The sequence below is a fragment of the Pyrgilauda ruficollis genome, unplaced genomic scaffold (genome assembly GCF_017590135.1).
Source record: "Pyrgilauda ruficollis isolate IOZ18807 unplaced genomic scaffold, ASM1759013v1 scaffold3, whole genome shotgun sequence".
Taxonomy (NCBI): Eukaryota; Metazoa; Chordata; class Aves; order Passeriformes; family Passeridae; genus Pyrgilauda; species Pyrgilauda ruficollis.
The window spans coordinates 19,146,789-19,168,135 of NW_024524377.1; the positions used below are offsets into that span (position 1 = coordinate 19,146,789).

A 21,347-nucleotide genomic window follows, 5' to 3' on the forward strand; every position below is an offset into this window, starting at 1 on the left:
TTACTGGTTTTAAAGAATAAGGTATTTTATTATGGAAGTTCATCTTCATAACAACGTATGCAGAAAATGACTGACAATCACTAAAAACACAAAAAGGTTCACGAAAACAAAAGGATGACTATTTACACTAACTTACTACCACAAACAATGAAATACCTGAAACAGTTGAGGCAGTAAATATTCCTTTCATGTCTTGAGGAGATTATTGAACAATAACTTGACATTGTACTGACACATACCAACAGGGGTTCAAGATGTTTAGATAGCCCTGACCAAGCTGTACACTGCAGGAGGCCAAAAAAATGTTGGCTATACACTTATGTGAACTATGTCTCTGTTGTTTTAACTCATGAAATTGATCTCTTACAGGGAACTTTAGGAAAAATGTTTTGGTATGAAATAACAAAACCCTCTACAAGACAATGCTTTGATATCAAAAGCAGAATCTCATCCAGAACTATCTCAAATGCTTTCTCTGCTCCCCCTCGCAGTTGCATCTAAACAAAAATCATGGATGAAACCAAGAGTATCACATACTGCTTTTAAATATTTTAAAATCCTAAAATCAGTTTGTGAATTACTGCATGTATACAAGAGGTATTTGCTAATAAGCATATTTAGACAGTAAAAAAATACCTTAACGTTTATACCTAATTTACAAATACTCCAACACGATATAACTGAACCATACATAAAGCTGCTTGCTTTACGTAGGAAATGCTAGCTCCGGAGGCTGGAAATGAACAGCAGTATGTAAGTGAGCCCTTGTTAAAAGGTATTCAGCAAAACCCAGAGAAGTTCTTGTTTGCACCTGTCCCCTATACTATCTATTTTTTTTCCTCTCTCTGCTTCTGCTTCTACTGCGTCTGCTCCTTTCCCTGTGTTCCACTTTACTGCACTTGTCCCCATAGCCTTCTCTACATTTTCCCCTCTCTCTGTGTACATCTGTGCTGGGGCTTCTGGTGTCCTTTTTTCTGTGCCGCTCTTCACCAGGGCTTTGACTTGGACTTCTTCTTATGTGCCTTTGCCTGGAACTGCTGTGATTTGAGCATGGGCTTTTCCTGCTCCCTTCATTCATGTTTTGGCTTCTACTATCCTTCTCCTTTCTTTCAGCCTCTCTTGTGCTCGTGCTATGGTATCTGCTTGTGGACTTTCTTTCCCCCTCACAGGAGCTCCATTTGTTGTTCTCTGCAGAACTATCTCGCTTTAAAAGCTTGTACTTCTCCCTGTCTTTGTCCTTGTTACCGTGACTACTGGAGAGATCTTCATAAAGTTTTTCCTTCCTCGTTTTTGCCTCTCCTTCTGAATCGCTGCTGCTGCTAGCCTCTGAAAACTTGTCTTTTTTTCTTTTCTTAGAATCCATCTTCTTTTGTGCTGCTTTATCTCTGCTGTCAGTCTCGCTGTCACTGCTGCTTACTGAAGTCTCACTGGAGGATGAGGAAGAGGATCTCATCTTATGTTTCTTGTGTTTACTTTTGCTTTTTTTCTTTTGCTGCTTTTTCTTCTTTCTGTCTTTCTTCTTCTTTTTCTTCTCCAGACGATCCAACTTCCTTTTGTTTTCAAAATAAAAGAGTGGCACATTGAGATGTGTTAAGATATACTAGATTGCAAAGTCATTGTCTTTCAAAGTTCACTACTTCTGATGACCTACACAGTAAATACATTCATTTTCATAAAAACACATTGAATTCTTTTCCTTTTTCAACAAAGTTTCATTTTAAAACTTCTAACCTGCTTTACCAGTAGTATATAATCCACAGCTGCTCCCTCAAAACAGGAATATGATTTTTTAATTCTTTAATTTTCAACAAGTAAGATAAGTAAGAGATGTCAATTTGGGCCTTGTAACTAGGAATAAATACATTCAGTATGCTTTTTTTCCCCATGTTAGGCTGCTCTTGTGACTTTAGAAAATCATTGCTGCTTTTGTTTGTGCATTTTAAAAAGGTATTTTGAAAATAAAAAAAAATGCAATTAGTATTCACTTTCTATTAATGATGAAAACTAAGACTAAAACATACATCTTTGAGTTCTTTAGGCAAATAATACAGCAAATATTTAGGCAATAATACAGGTATTTCCAGTAACCTCTTTTTTCACAACTAGAAACTTACATTTTCTATCTGTAAATATACAATACTCCATCATGCACATGCATTCACTACTATTGAACTACTTTCATGTAGTTTTTATTTTCTTTCTGTATTTATGCTCAGAAAATCAGTGAGTGAATAGTGAAACTGCTTCCAATGTATTAAAAAAATCCCTTCAGACTAATAAAGCCTAAAGGACCCAAGTATTTACTAAACTTCAACTTCTAAAATATAAAGGATTAAAAAAATTTCAGTGTCTTGGGCCAGCAGAAGTTCAAACAAAAATAACATTTAAAATTACTCCATCTACATACACATTCCTTACTTAAAAGGAACATAAAACATGTCGACTATTTTCAGAGAATTACTACATATGTGAATACCATATGTACTTACCTACTACCTGCTTAGCCATTCACCTTTTCCCCCCTCCCCTTCCACTCCCCACATATGTGACATCTTTTATCCTAAAAGCTTGTTTTATCTGCATGCCTCTATGGGATCTACCTGCCAGTAGTTAGTATTTTTGATTTGAAATATTTTGAGATTATTTCAGGAAAACATTGCAAATTAAGAGAGAAAAAACCCATTGGTCAGCTGGCACACAACATCAGTTGGATAAAAGCAAAGCACAGGAACCTCAGTAACTCAGATCCACAGGGAGCAGTAAGCTGCAAACCCTGACACGAGCACAGGGTGCAGCTGGGCAAAGCTTGGCCTTGGGGTACAGGGTCGGGTTCAGTTCAGCCACAGGGAGAAGATAAACTTTGTCAAGTTGTAAACCAGTGAACAAGAGCACAGAATTTTTTTTTATCACAAAGAAGATACTGTAAACAACAGAGTACAGAATAGTATTTTAAAATAGCAGCACAGCACCTATTGTGAGCCAATTAGTATTTCAGTATCCCAGTTAAACTGGGAATGAGCCCCAGCCAAAGGCGTCAAAATTAGATTATAATAAAACAAGTAGACTAAAATCATGCTACATAATGCCATTTGTGGTCAAGTGTATGTTAAATTAAGCTGATTTTCTTCTGTACTGACGGTGCTAAATGGCACCAAAGAGTTACAGCGGCAATCATGGATGTAGTCAGAATTACTGGTGATACATATCCCCTCCACTAAATACCAGACCTACCTTAGAAGTTTCTGTTTTTGTTTGGTTGATAGTGATTTTAAAAATTCAACTTCTGGATCATCATCTCCTTCACTTGTAACAAACTCCTAGAAAAATGCAGTAAGACATTAGGTTCTTATAGATAAAAATAACATATTCATTCAGATTTATGTTTTAAAAGTGGTGCCTCTATATACCTTACTTTTGCACAGACACAAATATATTTGTATTACTAAGTCAGCCTAAGACACTGGTTAGAACAGAATACCCACTACCAAGTGAAAAACCCGAACATTTTCTCTCCGAGCTGAGTAGGTGTTATAATGTGGGGGCTATACAGCAGAAGTTATTACTAACACATGAAAAAATCACTGCTAGGGAAAGAAACATTTCTCAAATAGTTAATAAAAATGAGCCGATTTTGAAGCCCACGATTCCCAGGATAAGTCACTCCATTGTTATCATGCTTGGATGAATAGGTAAGACACTAGTCCTGCTCAAACTCAGAGTAATTTAAGCAAATTACTTTTCTGTCTCGGTTTAGTCATTAGGAAAATGGGTAACACATCCACTTCACTGTTGTGTTATTAGTTTTTAAATGTGCACAAAGACTTCTAGCAATGCAAAATACTGTAATCATATAATCTACATACAGTAACACAATCAGCAAAGCAAAACTACTTTCAAGGCCCTGAATTCTTCAAATTATGTGCATCTGGTACACCACAGTTCTCCACAGTGATGTTTTTAATTTTAGCCATACTCAGAAGACGAAAGAAGAAATAAAGATTAAAAAGCTCTTACAAACAAACCCCAGCGCACCTAACATAAAGCAAAAATACTGATATCAATATGATTAATTTAACAGTGCCCATATGCCACATTTTTGGGGGTAGATAGCTTTTTGTAAAGGCAAAGGTACATCTGTCTGTGGAGACACAATGAACTGCTGATTTACTGAAGATTTCAAGACCAGCTTGTGGTCATCCCCTCTTTAGTAGCGGTTTGACTATCCTGCCATATGAACAAAGGTTACTTCAAGGAGTGTATATTAATCTTTCATTCTACACATTGATTCAAGCACCTCAATTAGTAATATATTTTGGGCATTCTAAGTGAAGGCAATTGAACCATTTTCACTCCCAGAAAAAAAAAAAAAAACTGGAACAACAGTGAATCAAGTAAAAAAAACCCTTCAGATACAGCATTCCTAGCAGTAATTATTTGTGCATACTGCCTCAAACTTCATCCAAAGGGTAGCACTGTATTACAAGGATGCAGCAGAAGCCCTCACCACCCCACTATGAAGAATTCAATTTCTAGTCACCCAAAAGAGGGATTTAAGTTATTATATGTGGTTTTAAAAGAAGTAATTTATGATTCACCATTCTGTATGAAACAAACTGGAAAACTAAGTTTTCTGAAATTTTCCAACTAGTATAGCTCTTCAGCTTTCCTATGGATATGCATATTTGAAAACATTAAGTAACAATTCACAAGCAATCACATTTAGATTTACAGACATTTTCAGCTTACTGGTAAAAAGATATTACCTGTGATGGATCATTTGCGGTCAAGTTTCTCCCCAGTACATTTTGTTTCAGTGCAAACCCACTGTTTCTCATCTCCGCTATTAGCTCCGAGGGGTGCATTGATGGCCCTGTTCACAAAAATCACAGTTTGAATGTATCATTTATATCTCTCTACCTTTTTTGGACTCCACAGTAGGAATTCAGTTGAAGCTTTGTTAAGTAAAATCACAGCTAAATCAACTCAATAATCTTCTGCTGAGCAAATAATCAGATATGATTTTCTAAAACAGCAGTCTGAAGATTCAGAATGGAAAATAATTGCATTTTTCTTTAAGTACAAGGGGATTCTCTTATGTAACTTTGTCATGTTGAAAACAATATATTAGATAAGTCTAGTAATATATTTTTATTATAGTAAAAAAGCAGAGGAGATCTAAATAAAGCATATTAAATAAGACTCAGGTACCTCCTCTCCTTTAAAACAATGAGAAAATGTGCCTCTAATATGTCACTAATAACTCATTTTTCATAATGACACAAATTTTTGAACTTCAATGTAAAAAGTAACATTAGAAGAATACATATGGAATATAAAAACACATGAAAAGTATCTATGTCCTTATTTATTCTAGGGATTGCCAAATATATGTAGCCTCTAGACTGTTATCTCCTCAGAGATTTCTGGTTTTATTAGCTTAAAAACCATGCTGTATTTTTCATTAGAGTATGTGCTGGCATTAGGCACATGATTTTTTTTCTTTGCAAAAATCTAACAAGGAGTAAAATATGGGATGTATTATGGATCATTCAGACTTGACTGCATATTTTTCAAACCTTGTAACTCATTCTTACGCTTTAATTGAATCCCTGTGACCATCATAATGTCATGTACTTGTCTGATTAGGTACTTTTTTTTCAGCCTAAATATTCACTCTCTTGTGAGGTCACTTTCAGTAAATTTCCTTCCCAGTTCTTTCACTAACCTTACTGTCAATGAACTGTGTAAGGTAAATATAAATTAAAAGGAATGTAAAACAGGACATGGAGCACACATTCACTATTACTTCAGTAAACTACTGCAAATGATAAGATTAATTAGCCTCATGAAATATACCGATCGTGCTCTGTGGTTTAAGACCTTCTTAGTTGTGAAGACTGACAAAACTCATAGACTTTTAACACAGACAAATATGGAAAAATAAAGTGAGATTTCTTGCCACAGAAAATATATGGAAAGTAATATAGCACTTTCTCAAAAGAAGTAACCTTTTTCTTAGTTTTCCTGTATAATATATTATGTTCAGAAACAAACAGGTCTACATGTAAAACAGGAAGGAATAAAACAAAACTCTAGAAATGGTTTAAGGAGCCCTGCATAAAAGAAATTTCAAATGAGATATCTTTTAGCCTTCCTTTATGTTTTTTTTAAGTAGAGGGTTATTTCCCATCCCTCCTGTACTCTGCCTCAAGTGCTTTTCCTTTTTGTGTGTTATAGTGTAATTGTAAGCTCACAATTAATGAATGTGTATAGGCCCCAGTGTCTACATTTTGGCCTATTTCAAATTTCACACCTTGGTGTGCTCGCCGAAACCTACTCTGGCTGGAACAGAAACTAACATTAGACAGACACCTACTGACAGAATTTGGCACCAGAAGAGGCTTTGAATAGAAAAATCCATATAAAACAGCCATACAATTCAGTCAAAAGCCCTGTATGAGGAAGCCAAATGGAGACAAAGCATAGAGTCATGAAAGATTTCTCCACACCAAAGAAACCAAAACACTTGACCAATTCAACAGAATTCTAGAATACCTCTATTATTCAAAGGTAGTTCCTTCCCATTATTCAAAGAGGCACTGCCTACAGAAGTAACTTAGCTAACTTCTTAGGTATTCCTCTTCAGTGTTTCAGCATTGTACTCATTTTGGTGTGTATCCAATACCTATTTGTTCTCATTAGTGTGATTAGATCAATAGAGAAATGCAACTTGCCCAAATCTACACAGCAGACTTGCTAAAGAACCAAGACAGAAGCCCTAACATTGTGGGTCCCTATGAGGACTATGGTCAGAATTGAGACCAGAGACACATGAAGCACAATTCAAATTATTTTCCAGAAACAAACCTTTTTGGCATTCTTTGTGCATAACACTGGCAAGAGGCAAGCAAAATAATTTATTCTTTTTAAAGAAAAAGCTTGTAATAAATGCCCAACACTACTGATTTTTGTGCATCTGTTTCCTTGTATATTTATGACATCAAAGAGAATTTCAGAGCTCCACCTACAGTATTTTAGTTGCAACTCAGTATTACCATGATAAGGACAGTTACCAAACTACTGTTATTCCTGTTTTGTGGACATATACAAGCTGCATCAAATGCACCCACACAAACTTGAGACTAAAGCTGTTCATGAAATAAATGATTCCTGTTTTGGTCCCCCTACAATTGTGAGGGTAACAGTCACTTAGGTTCAGCCAAGTTTGTGAGGAGATGCAAGAATCTCCAAGAAATTTTATTAAGTATGCTATTTTTACTATAACTAAAGGTTTTAGAAAACATTAGGAAATGAGATTCAGAACATAAACCAACGCCATAAGTGGAAGTAGAGTCAAAACACAATCTTATTTGACAACTCTTGTGTGTGGAGGCTCCAGCCAGGCATGACATGGCAGCTGTCCAGAGTGGTTGATTATGGAAGACACATCTTTGCAGTTTAAAAAACATTAACATTTTTGAGAGGATGAAACAGATGAACTGCTTATACTTTTTTTTTAAACAATGATGTCACTGAGCTTCTCAGAAGTTCTGCTGCCCAATGACAGCAAGACAGCTGTAGAGACATACTAGGGAGAAAACAGTATCTGATCTGGAAAGTGTAAAGAGACTGTTTTCTTCAAGGTTACAAGTTCAGGCTGATAAGTTCAATTAAGACATAATATTTGACAATGGCTGCACAGCTTAACTGCAAACCTCTACTACTACCTACTTTCTGCAATAGATCAAGAATCAAGAAAATGGTAATTCTCATAATTAAACTCCTTTGCTTGGAATCGAAGGAATCAAATGCTTGGTGACTTTCTTCTCCCATCCATACCTCGACAGACTGCTTTTGAGTTATATTTTAATGATGTTGATAAGCAGATTTGATTTTCTTTGAAATACCAGTGACAGGTTAAGATCTCTCAGGATCCCTGGGCACAGCTATTTTATGTGACAGCAGTGAGGTGTGTAATATGCTTTCTTTTGAGATGCTTTTTCACAGAGTTCTAGAAGATGCTTAAATCTGTGAGTAAACAATTACATTCTCATTTATACATTATAAAATGTACTAGAGGATTTCTCCTGGCTAATGTAAATGGGAGAGACAAAGCCTGTAAAAGAAACCCTAAAAACTGAACCTCACTTAACAGAGAATTGGAAAAAAGCAACTTCTCAGAAGTGCCCTTGGCTTCCCTATTAAACAGTTAAAGCTTATACCTTGAGGCCAGCAGTTTGCCTGGTAAGCCAAAGTGGTAAATCTTTTCAGCCTGCCTTTGGCTTATGACCACAGCTGTGTCTTCACCCCTCAAGACTGTCAGAGAAAGCAGTACTAGGTATACCTGGCAGCCCTGTGCTCCAGCTGAGTCATTAACAGTAAAACAGATGGTAAGACTGAGCTGAGAGGCTCTCAGTTGGCTAAAATCTTTGGCTATGATGATAGCTTATTATTCTTGAACAGCACCCATCACTTGCAAAGACTCACTCCTACATCAGGCACAAAAATCCTTTACGTGTTATGAAAGTCAAACTCCTCATATAGGCATCCCTTACAGCCTTGTGGGACAGCCTGTGAAGAAGCTACCTCTGTGACCTCATGCAGGTGAAAACATCTAGAGATATTATACCACGAGCTGGCAGAACTTTAGATACAGGAATCCTATAAAAAGAGCTGATTGCTACAACTTCTGACAACTAGTCTCTCAGCATTCTTTCATCAGCAAACTAAAAATAAGTTCAAAGTTACAATGTTTCATCATCTGTTTCTTATTCTTCCTGAAACAAGTCAAATACAGTGCCTTGCTATTTTTGAATATGACTGTTAAGGTTATTTTCTGAAATTCACATTTTGATAGGGGAAAAAAAAGAAAAGAAAAAAAATCTTTAAAACTTTCCCAGATGCCACTCGGCTAAAACTAAACCATTTATCTGCCTTAGAACTAATTCATAGTCTTGGAAAAACTTTTTGTCATATAGTGTAATTAAGTGCTTGTGAATGTGACAATTATTTTTATGCATTAAGACAACTGACAACTTCTTATATTTTCTGTAGTTACAGGTATTTAACGTTATACAAGGGCTTGCACAAAAACGTCTCCATCCTTAAATAGTTATAGATTTTTGAAGAGTTTTTTTTTGCTTTTGTAATTCTCAAGAAACAGTGTTGTCATGAAAAGAGGTTACAGTTTCTTCCTGCTTCTTACTTTCCACAGAAATTCTTGCTGCACTAATTCTCTCTGCTATCTTCTGTTCAAGATACTATTTAAAGATACAATTTAGATAGCTCAGCCAACTCAAAGAGTTGGGGTACAAAATCTAGAAACTCAAAACATGCAATGAAGTGTGAAGATCTGAGTCTTCACAAAGCACTACCCAAGTACAATCTTAGCTTGACAGCTTTTGGTGCATCTTTATAATACTTGTAAAATTACATAAACAGAAGACATGTAAATAGTTTTTTTCTCAGGCTTATATGAGCATCAATTACACTGGACTGCAGAAGAATATCATATTAGGATTTCTATAACATATTGTAAATTTGCTTTTTTAAAACAAGGAACACTCCAATTTCTCATCACACAGCTGACATGAATTAACAGAATCAGTTCTGCTTCTATTAAGCCATCAGGAAGGGAATACAGTGCTGGATTTCAATTACTTAAGTGCCTGCCTTTACAGCAAGCTCTCCCACCCTACATTACTGCCCCACACCTGTCCCAGAAACCAGAGAAACCTATAGCTGCAATCAATTTTCTGTTCTGTCTGTACTTCTCTTGATGCTACAAATGCAGAGGGCAGGTAACACTGTTGTTTTCAGGATGTTTTCTCTAGGAAGCCCGGGCACCCTTAGGAGAGCAATGCCAGCTGTAACACACCATCTAGCAGGCCTCCATTACAACCTGCAAAGCACATTTTTTTCTAATTATTCAATATGAGGGAAGAGTATGCTAAAACACTTTGTCATAACAACTGTGATTAAATACCACAATTTCTGCAATAGCTCCAGTGGCAGTGAGGACAGACCGTCAAGTTATGTTTGCCAGTATCACCAAAAATAGCAGTTTCACGTCCACCTACCCATGATGCACAATCTTGACAGTATTTGCCCAATTTACTGATAAAAGCTTTCACTACTGTCACCAGTGCAGATAAGCAAACTGAATTATTCTTTACAATCAATCAAGTTTTAAATGGATTTTTATAGTGGAATATAAATGGAAAGGAAAGACACAAGAAACAATAATGCTGTAAACACTACTGCCATCTTTGGCAGGGGAAATGACAGTAAGCAGCTGTACTTACATTGTGGCTGCAGTTACAGAACTATAGGATATTTAAGGTTGTATGTATGTTTCGTTTTGTATTCTATGTATTGTTACAAAATTAAATAGAGTACACTATTAAATAGAGTACACTATATAAAAGTCAGTGGAAAATGATAAAAAATACTGGGAAAAGTAGATTCTTCATGGTGTCATTTTAATTGCAACTACTTACCTTTATTTTAACCACTGCTCATTTTTCCATATCATCAAAACAGTATTTAGAATATGGCTTTTAGAACAAGCTTTTCTCCCTTTCTGAAAACGTGTAGGTTACAAATATGATAATTTTAATCTAAAAACATCACCATCATCACACCATCACACTTCTCCTGGCTTGGTAAGAGAGGTAATTTACTTGAAAATGTAAACATAGCAAATTGTGTATCTGCTGTCAATTTGCTCGTATATGTCACGGTCAGTAAACTCCATGCTACCATGCTTAAAACTTAATGAATTAAGAACAAGATACTCTCAAGGTTTCTCTTTTATTGCTACACATTTTTTGTTAGCAAAATAGGCCTAAAGCATGTTCTCACCATCCTTTCTCCTAGGCAGCTTGGACCACGTGAGGCCATAACTTCTCCAAACTGAAATTTATTTATGGTTTTCTACACAACAGTGGTACTAAAACCATGCTTTGCTACGGTAGATAAATAAACACCTGTGGAGTGCAAAAACACCTATTTTGAATTAACTAGGCTTTAGAAAACATGCTGATGGTGGGTTTCAGCCTAGCACACAACCACATGAAGGATAAATATACTCTGAATGCACAATGCTACCTTTTTTTGGGTAGTAGCAAAGAGATAACACATGATACAATGCTTTTTAGGTTTTGCTTTAAAAGAGAAATTAACTTTAAAATCAGAATAGACAGTTGTGTCAATACATCCACATACTTTCTTGTTCTGTCCACCGAGTTTTCTGTGGCTTTTGTTAATATGGAAATTGAGCAAAAATGAAAAAAAATTACAGACTGAGCTTAATCACACTCCATAGTCTGTGAACTTTTACTGAGGTTATGATAGAGATGAGAGTAGGCACTTATTTTATCTACAGGACAAAGAACTATAATCAAAATTATGTGATCATGATACACAGTAAGTTCATGCTGCCTCCACTAATTCAGAATCAATCATCTTTTACTGATAATTTTTTCATCTATTTCAGAGATGAGTGCATTCAGACCATATTTACACTTCAAAGCAACTGCTGCAGTTGGCATTGAGAGAAATCAATGACTAAAACCTCTGGCTTTTAATTAGCTCTTCTTCAGAGAGCCTCCAGTTTAACTGTATTTAACACTTTAGCACAGAATTTCGGTGTAATTTGCCATGCTTTTGTGATATGGTATTTCAGAGAAACCTGAGTTTCCTTTTTACTTTTTTGGAGTAGTAAAAGCCATTTAACATTATCAAACTGCTATTGGAATCCATATTTATCACTTAAATGGTAAGCACAAGATTTCTAATAGAATCTGTATTTTATGCATTCACAACAAATACCAAGGCTTCTGAAACATAAATGGAGGATTATTCTAAAATGTGACAGTTCTTAAACTATGTGAAGATTTAGTTAAGGTTCCTACTGTTCACAATCAAAGGTCTCAGCTGCAGATCATAAAGGAAGGTTTCACACACTGTACGTTTCTACAGATGACCATTTATACAAATATTCACAGTTAATATATTCAAATACATTTTCTTGGTTATGACAAATTCAAAAGAACATTTTAAAAAATTCCTGCATTCTCAATACAATGCAGACTTTTCTCTGTTGGTGAAGAAAGGTAATGTATTTGTCACTAAGAAACTGCAGTGAGATGCAGACATAATCTAACATAAACACAGATTTCATTTTTTGCTGTCTCCACGTGACTGGTAATTTCCATGATTACTCTGGAAAGGTATTTCACCCAAAAGCTTAAAATCAGTGGAACACACTAAGTCACAGACAGATGGAAACAACACCCACAGCTAGTTTAGGGACATTCAGGAGATGAAAAGAGAGGGTGCAAACCCCAGAACTGGGTAATGAGCCTTTGGAAGGCTGCACCTGCACAGCTATACCTAGAGTGGCTTTATCTTGGTAGACCATAAGACATTAGATACACATACACATTACCCCATTAGATTTTTACCTTAATTTGCCTGAATTTCCCAGAATGTGCTAAGCACTTTACAATACTTTTTCCTTAGTAATTCCACAGCATGGCTCACATATAGAGCCAGTCAGCTGTAAAAAGTGCAAAGCAGCCCACAGCAGAGAAGGATGTCCAGCACTGTCCAGGCTTAGCTTTCATAGACCAAGAGTGCAAGAACATTTTTTAACCTTACCATCCTACTTCTAACTATGCTGTTCATACAGTTTGAGACACTAGCCTCACTTCCCAAGACAGTATACCTTTCTTCATAAGAAAGGAACAGATACTGGGTTCTTTGTTCTAAAAACCATATAATAAAAATTGTAAGCATTCAAGCTTTCATAGCTTTTTAGTAATCCCTCCCCCCATCTGCCCAAACCATTATTGAACAGGATAGGATGTTTGCAGGAAAGAAGGGAAAGGAAAAAAATATTCAGTTTGTCCTAACTTCACCTGACCAAGAAAGTAGCAGGTAATTTTGAAGTGAAATAGCAGTATTATTTCAAAACACTTTGCACAGGACACCTAATGATCTCTGTTCCAATCAAGTTAATGGCTTTTCAGGATTCACAAAAAAACCTCACAAACCCCAACAGATGTTCCTGGTTAATGATAAGAAAGGATTGTAAAAACAGGCAAACTTTGAGATGCTAGTGAGCTGGTTTTTTTGCTGGTATGCATTCTGTATTTTCTACATGCATATATACACAGTGGCACATAAAGTCAGAAGCATAACTGATATTTTCATCTTGAGAGAACTTTGAAAGTTAGGATTTTATCAGTAAAACACTCTGTAAATCAGTTTAGCTCAAAGAAGCATTTTGATTGCCTAATTTACCTTTGTAAAGGAGAAGCAAATCTTCTAAGTTGGTCTCTGTAAGCCTCACAGCTGGAACATTCTAACACTACTTTGCAGTTTCCAGTGATCAAAGTTACTTTATATCTAAAACTAAGAATTTCATAATAGAAATAATGCAACACCAGGGGGTGCAGTTATCATGCAATAATTACACTCCTGGGAGATTACAGGCAAGGCTGTACCCCAGGGGTGTGATTATCCCATGATAACCACATCCACTGAAATTGCCTTATTGAAAAAATAATCTCTAGTCACTGGTGAGATATTATTCAATAGGTGCTTTTTAATGGTAAGATTATTATTTTTTTGTGTGAATTACCAGCTAGATTAGTAAAATGGTCCCAGAAGCAAAATAACCAAGCCACCATGCCCATGTTAAGGTACTGATTGTACCTATTTTTGTTTGCTGAAGCACTGTAATGTATGTCAGATCTTGAAAGCCAGCAGAACACAGTTCTGTGCCACAGACACCCTCTGCCCTGAAGTGGTTTCACTGGAGAAACTGAAGGCTGTGACTGGTCTTTGCGCAGGAAATATTCAACACCAAATCTGACACAGCAATTGCCAACCTGTTTTATGTGTCAAGAGGAATATTACAATGCAGTTTTCACATCAGATTAAAAGACCACTATTCTTCTGCTGAAATGACAGAATCACAGCCTATAAGATTTATGGGAAAGAAAAAGCCTATATTGGACATGATGAGTGGGGGGAAAAAATCTCAGTTAATAATTCTTCTTTTTCCCTATGGAGAAACAGAGCAGGAACTTTAGCTAAGTCAACTAAATCAGACACGAATTTCACTTTCATTTATTTGCAGTCAAACCTTTCCTCTAATGCTGAAAAAAATAATGAGTCCAAACAAGACATTTTGTTTTGCTCTTCCTGAAGCAGGAATAAATTAGAAACAAAACAGAAACGGAACCTGTATCAAGGCCTGCGACAAATCTTTGACAGGGAAGCCAGGTCTTTTTTTAAAACCTACTTCTGCAGAAATTAGTGATGCCAGTGTCCTTAGCACACCAGATTCAGAACCATGAAGCCCAATGTTCCCACAGCCTGACTGGGCAGAGATTCATCACCAGCCAGGATGCTCAGCAGCACATGGATCAGAGTCTTCCAGCACTGTGCTGATGCATGGTGTGCTCTAGCAAGGGAGAGTATTTGCAAAGCTGGAAGAATTCTAACCTAAATTTAACTAGGGTAACTACCACGCACTGCCAAAAAAAAATTATTCCACTCAATTTGCATGAAAAGGATGTAAGATTGACTTCTGTTAGCATGAAAAGATTATAAATCAGAAGAAATAAAGCCCTACCAAGTAAGTAACTTCAAAGCAGTAGAGCTCTTTCCAAAGAATATAAAAAAACCGCAAAGATTTGCTCTTTAAAATAATGTTTAGTTATTTAGAACTTAAATTTGGTCCTTCTAATACAATTAATTTCATAAACTAATTGGAATTCTTGTACATTGACTATTGTACTAAAATTTTCCTCATTATAGCTGTACCCTTTCATTTATGAGGCAATATTTATATTTCAATCTCCTGAAACACCAGCTAGAAAAAAGTTTACGACTACTTCCTAAATGTAGCAATACTTCCTAAACTTTGAAAGTACTATATGCTCTAATAATTTAGCCAAACGTTTTTCAACTTTTTGAGAGTTCATTGCAAATGTATTTTTACACACTGAGTTATTAAAAAGCCCAGTCAAATAAATTTAGCACACATCCCAGACCTGCTGTATACTACCAGTAATCACTGCCTATCCTTGAAATCCCTATTCACTGCAATGTTCAGAGACATGTGTTTTAACCTCTACATTCTAGAAATGAACAAACAGCTTCAAAAAAATTGAACAAACTCTACCTGACCTTAGAAGCCAAGTAGTTTTGCACTTTTTTTTCCCCTTTTGCTGACAACCACAAAAAATGAAAACTGTGGACTATTTCCATGGTTTTTTACCAGCTTTCTAAGCATGAGGAGACACTTGTGACATGGGGGTGCTTGGCAAGCAATTCATGTCCAATTCTACTTGTTTCAAGTGCAAGGGATTTCTTTTAATCATCAGTTCACAAAACACAGAACAGTTTCACAAAAGGATTTTCTCATTAAAAGTCTCTGTCCCTTCCAAAGTGGCTTTTTCTGGAGTTCTAGCCAGTCTAAAGAACAGCGTGGCAATGGACATTTTTGCAGTACTACAAAGCAATACAAAATAATCAGGAATTTAGTCTAGAAAGCAGCTTAGGAGTGCATGCAATTACTTATAAAGGGAACGAGCAAGAAAGAGAGCTTGAGGAGGTGTATTGCACAGAGCAACAGAAGAAGGTTCTTGGAGGTGGAAACAGATGCAGCAGAGCTAACTGTGGATCTGCGGCACTGTAACAACTGGGCTGAACTCTCAGCAACCCAAAGTAATTACTCCCATCCCAGCCAACACAGGACTACTGTCAGGGTTTCAACAACAACAAAAAAACTCATACTTTCAAAAAAAAAAAAAGTGGCATTACTTTAGCACACCATGTGGATGAACTATGAGTCTTAAGAGAAGCAGTGAATTCAAGAATCTGTGTTGTCACTTAACTGCAGTGCTTCATTTACACACATTTCCAGAAGTCATCAAAGGAGTGTAACTTAACTTGTTATTAAATCAGATGAAGATTCAGAAAAATTGATGAAAGGTTTGTATTCCCAAGGCTAGAAAAAGCAGACAACCTTTTATTTGATGTTGTAATTAATATTACCACTTTCTCTAAGCCTTGTATTTGCTATTAAATCAAGAACTTTAAGCTTTACCTACAGTGTTCTTACATAGTTTCCCTGCAAGAAAGAGAAAGTAGCAGTATCATTACAGCTGACTATTCAAATTCAAGAACAGTGTCTTACAAATTATATATACAAATCCTGATCTGTCGCCCACCCCTACTCCCTAAAAATCCTTCCTCAGCCTACAAGAGTCTAAGCTCAGCACAGCACACTGTCTTCTAAGTTCCAGAGCTGAAAATGAGAGGGCACTGGCACAGTCTGAGAACATCTAAGTACTTTTACACCATTTTCCTTCATGCAAAATTCATTATACGTGCTAAATGCTCTCCTCAGGCTTAGAAAGATGGTTTGAAAAGCCATCTGGGGGACATCTCTTCAAGTGGGAAACACCCACAGCAGTCAAATGTTGCCTACACCTATATAGATAGTTCAGTAAGGTTTGAAACAAGCAGTTATTCTTCTACTGACACTGCAGAGTGTCTGTATTGCACTGTAACAAATAATAAGGAATGCATATTCAGGTTTGTGCAACCAGAAACAAATAATTTCTGCTTTTTCAACCAAACACCCCTAAAACTGACCCACACCATTTGAACTGAGGTGTGGACAGTGAGTTCTGTAGCACAAAAGCATCTCTGACACACAAGAGCTACACAATATAATTCTACCACCAACAAATGCTCTAAGTACAATTTTTTTCCAAGATAAGAATGATGCAAGAAAGTGATTTAACTTTATAACCAAATGAACAGAAAGGCTGAGCAAGTCAACTACAGGATGAGTAACACAATGGCATAATCATCAGACAAGGCCTAAAAAGACAGGAGAGTCAGAAGCACCATTTCCTGTAACTCAACTCTTCTAGGCCTCATCCCCAAGATAATATGTATCTATGCGACCTAATTCTGAGAAACAAGATTGTTGATAGCCTAACAAAACTAGGAGCTTCTACATAAAATAGATAACCTGAATGAAGACAAGAAAAGCAGAAACCATGGAGTGTGTGCAACTCCATGTAATAGTATCCCTGCAAAATCCAAGACACAAGTGACCTTAAAGCACAGTACAGCAAGGCTGAAGACAGCCACGCTACCTGGTGTTTCTTTAACATGCCCAAATTTTAAGAAACTTAAAAGCATTACAACTTGGTTAAAGTCACAAAAAAAACAGGCAAAAAAAAAATTCAAGGTGAATGTTCATACTCACTTCTTCAAACATAATCTAGCACTAACTGCAGTGACTTCAAATAACAGGAGAGCTAATAGAAAAAAAAATTGTAGCTCAAGAAGCAAAAGAAGTCAGATGAAGGGAAACCAGACATTTGGAAATCTAGATTTCAATTGCTTATCCACTTACACAATTACATATTTTAAAAAAGCCCACAAATCTCTCCTTTTTACCAAGTGTTAACAAAGATATAATGGTATATTCCATCTTATCCAAGCAGTTCACTTGAGTCTGAACTGGGACAGTCTTTGACCATCCATTCATTTTTTTGGCGACACAAATTTTGTCATTGTGATCTAAAGTCTCATTGCAGCTTCTCAGTTTTAGGCACAGATAGGATCAAAGCAATATGGAATCTTTTTTAAATGAGTTACTAATTAGAAAATTAGGTCCCTGCAATATGAAATAATTAACATGTGGATAAATAAATAACATGTGGATCCTACATTTGGAATTTACTGTCTTCCAGATTTCTCTGAAATATGATAAACTTAAACCTTCTAAAATCAAACAATATAAGCTCCCTCCATATATGTCTAACCAGAACTTTAAAAACCATTCACTGCCTACCTGAACCATCACTGGAGACTGAACTTGCATTGATCCCAGAAAGGCCAAATAAGGGACACTCTCGATCAGTGTTTATATGACCCCACTTGTGGCACTTAATGCATCTCACATTCCGCACCTAAAGCAACAAAGCCAATTGACATAATTTAGTCACCAAGAGGCATAAGAGAAGCTTTTCAACCCACTGAAAAGGAGTTGATGAAATTAAGAGAGTCCATGTGAGAGTTCTGCAGTCAGACAACATTTGAAACACACCCCAGACATGCAGAGAGTGAAATGTATGTAACTTGCCTGGATTCCAAACGGCTGATCTCTGATATTCATATCATCCTTAGCGTATCTGCACACAAACACAAGAGAAAACAAATCCTCCTTTCACCGCTATTTTTTTAAAAGACATCATGCACAAAACTACCTTTTGTTGATAAGTGTGCACCTATTTCAGAGGTATAATTCCTGTAAACATTGTTTTTCCTAATTAAGTGTCAGGACGTGATAAGATCACACAAGTGACCTGCTCAAAAATAAAACAGGGGAAAAAGGGGACAAAAAGAAAAGTATATGAAAAAATCCAGATATCTTACTTTTCTCGAGGAGCAACTTTTTGCCATTCAAATTTGTATTCAGTCTCTCCTTCTTGCTATAAAACAGAAAACATGGTAAGTTTGAAGCTTTTCAGAATACATTTTAAGCAAGCAAGAAGAAAAATAAAGAAATAATGTAATGAAATACCTCTTTTGTTTCCTCTTTGAATTTTCAGAAAGCATGCAAAGGAAATAAATGATGCATTAATTATATATGTAAAATCCAGATGGTGCTCCCCCCACTAAGCTAAAGAAAGTTTTATGGTTTATACTAATCAATAGTGCAAATACTCAGTAAGTAGCTTTATATAGAGTGCACTCACAAATAACCAGCCTCTAGTATATAGTTTGAAATCCTGTATATCCAGAATCACCTCCTAAAACTATGCTGATTTGTTACACAAATAAAAACTTCACTTTTTGCAAGAGTAGCAACAATACTTTTAAGATATAAAAAAAAAAGTTTAGCAATAATTGCTACTTTGAAATTGCATTTCCTCTAAGCTTAAGAGATTACTATTAGAGCTTCTAAAGTTAAATAATTGCAAAACTTGGTCTACAAGAATGAGTCCATCCAAGCATTTCCAAGTGATTTCATACAAATGGGAAAGATGCATTTTAAAGGGAACATGTTTTCTCTTAGAGGAAATATATTTTCTTAGCTCTTCGCTTACATTCAGATCTTGCTCAAAATTAAGTGATTGATATGAGTGTCTGCCAGGCATTTAGAAACTTCCATTTATGACACTACCAAACAGTCATAAACTCACCAGACACAGGTCAGGCAGCACTTTTGACTACTGAATTTCAGCATTTATTATTTTTATAACTTCTGATAATTAATTTCTTGCTCTGGTATTTCCTATGTTTGACAAGCATCGAGCTGAATTATGGGCGTAACTTTTAAACAAAAGCAACCTGCTACTTCTGTAAAAGAGAGCAGGCCAAAATACAGGTTTGTGTTGTCTGAATCATTGCCCTGGTAAGGTCTAGTCCTCCTCATCCAGTGGCTTTATAATTGGCTAAAGAAGCATCCTTGTTTCCTGGAAAGATATTTACCTGCTCTTCCCTTCACATTGAACTGTTGCTTAAAAAAACCCCAACCATTCTTTTTGAGAGAAAATAAAGTTCTGTGTGATCAAAATTATTACATACTATATATATACATACATATTGATCTATCCATCTATGTCTGGATATTCTCACAGAAAGAATTTAAAAAATCACATGTTCTATCATTACCTCACCATGAACATGTTATTTTAAAATAAAATACACCGTGTTTATTTCTTCAGAAGGCTTTTAGCTTTGCAGTACTACCTGCCCACAATCAGGAAATTGCAATACCTTTCTTTGCTCCAGGTGGGGCCTCATACATGAAGTTAAGACCATTCTTCACACGCTCATCACCCATAAGCAACCTTAATAAAAAGGGCAGTTTAGGGTGTCACACACAAAGCAGTCACATTGGTAACACTCACAAAACAAACCAAAACAGTATGAAATTGTTGTGATAACTAGCATTTTTTCATTTGTTAATGTGAGTAACAAAACCTGAGTTTCAAAAAATTTGAGATGCCATTCAATGCTTATGCATGACCCACTGTGTACAAAAATCACACATTTCAATCTCAACTGAAAAGTATGTCCAGAGTTCTGAAAAACAGATTTCTGTGTGATACAAATGTATTATTATACAAGGTTACTGACTGTTCTGTGAAACGTAGCATATTTTGAAATTAATCAGAAGACAGGCACAAACCCCTAAAGAAGTTCTTGTGACTTCTGCTTAATGAGACATCACTTAATGAATCACTGCTCTCTTCTACTACTCCAGTCAATGGAGACAGCACTTCAAATTGCTCAGAGCAATATGACATTCACTACCATGAAAACAAAATAGGAGGAAGAAGCGAGCAGTCTTAAGCCAATTCTCACCTATTATCATAGGATTCCTGTTCTTTCAGATACTGTTGCATTAATTCTTCTTGTTTCTTCTTATCGTATGAGATTTTCTGTTCTGCCATCCATACCTAGTTAAAATAAATAAGCTTCTACTTAAATACAAAAACTATTACAAAATATATTAGTGTATAAATAATTGGTTTACTCAATTAAAAATGCTTAACGAGGGATGATCATCATTCTAATCACATAAAATACATTATTTTCAGCCAGTATTTTAATAAATGAACTTCCCAGAGCAGTACTTTTTAGAAACTCCAAGTTCCAACGACACTTACACACTGCAAAGACAGGAGAAAATTTGGTAGCGCAAAGGGAAAAGCAGGCTCAGAAGATACCCTGTGGGTGCCCTTGCTCGGGGTCTCCACAGACCGCAAGCCCAGGTCCCCTCGGCATGGGCCACAGTCCTGGACAGGGTACCTACAACCAGCTGGAAGCAGGTATGAAACACTGGGAAACACGGGCACATCGTGACAGGTGGGGTTTTCCTGGAGGGCGTACAGTGCCTGTTTGTTCTGAGAACCAGGTGTTGAAAAGCCTGAGCCAGGAAAATGCCACAGTCCTACACACCTGGGAACAAGAAAACCCGAAGCTTTAAGTATTTCTTAACTATTTCCCTGCCTCCTCCTTCCTCTTTGCCCCAGCCCCGGTGCCACCCCAGGAAGGTGAGGAGCCCTACTCGAGCCGCTGCCGTGCCGGCAACGCGCCCCCGCCGGGGCACCCCAGGCCGCCCTCACCTTCTTGATGTTGGACTTGGAGGCGGGGTGAAAATCCTTCTTGCACATGAAGTTGGCGAACGACTTCCCCATGGCGGCGGCGGAGCGGGAGCCACCGGCCCCGCACGGACAGGCACAGGGACAGCGACAGCGGCTCTCCGGGGCGGCCTCGGCCGGGCCTTCCGGGTC

The 21,347-nt window shown here is 36.7% G+C and overlaps 1 protein-coding gene across 3 annotated transcripts; it reads right to left on the reverse strand.

The window, feature by feature from the left end:
• CIR1 (corepressor interacting with RBPJ, CIR1) lies at window positions 1–21,330 on the reverse strand. Of its 3 annotated transcripts, XM_041472710.1 has the most exons (11): window positions 21,180–21,313; window positions 20,721–21,012; window positions 20,416–20,510; window positions 19,825–19,898; window positions 18,626–18,639; window positions 18,478–18,533; window positions 18,185–18,233; window positions 17,894–18,011; window positions 4,764–4,870; window positions 3,232–3,317; window positions 1–1,550 (listed from the first exon to the last, which is right to left on the reverse strand). In XM_041472710.1, exons 3-11 carry the CDS (start codon window positions 20,502–20,504, stop codon window positions 824–826), a joined length of 1,320 nt encoding a protein of 439 aa, XP_041328644.1. In that variant the 5' UTR covers window positions 20,505–20,510; window positions 20,721–21,012; window positions 21,180–21,313; the 3' UTR covers window positions 1–823. The 3 variants fall into 3 exon arrangements, with proteins under 3 accessions (XP_041328644.1, XP_041328643.1, XP_041328645.1); XM_041472709.1 differs by lacking the exon at window positions 20,721–21,012 and having other exon boundaries at window positions 21,180–21,330; XM_041472711.1 differs by lacking the exons at window positions 18,626–18,639; window positions 20,721–21,012 and having other exon boundaries at window positions 21,180–21,224.
• Between the last annotated feature and the right edge of the window lie 17 nt (window positions 21,331–21,347).

What these genes read in the sequence shown, in the direction of transcription:
- CIR1 (XM_041472709.1), bottom strand. Translation starts at nt 21,251, where the DNA reads ATGGGGAAGTCGTTCGCCAACTTCATGTGCAAGAAGGATTTTCACCCC. An exon ending in ATCAGCCGTTTGGAATCCAG is followed by an intron (nt 18,012 to 18,184) that starts GCAAGTTACATA and finishes TTGTTGCTTTAG; the next exon opens with GTGCGGAATGTGAGATGCAT. An exon ending in CCGCAAATGATCCATCACAG is followed by an intron (nt 3,318 to 4,763) that starts GTAATATCTTTT and finishes GCATTTTTCTAG; the next exon opens with GAGTTTGTTACAAGTGAAGG.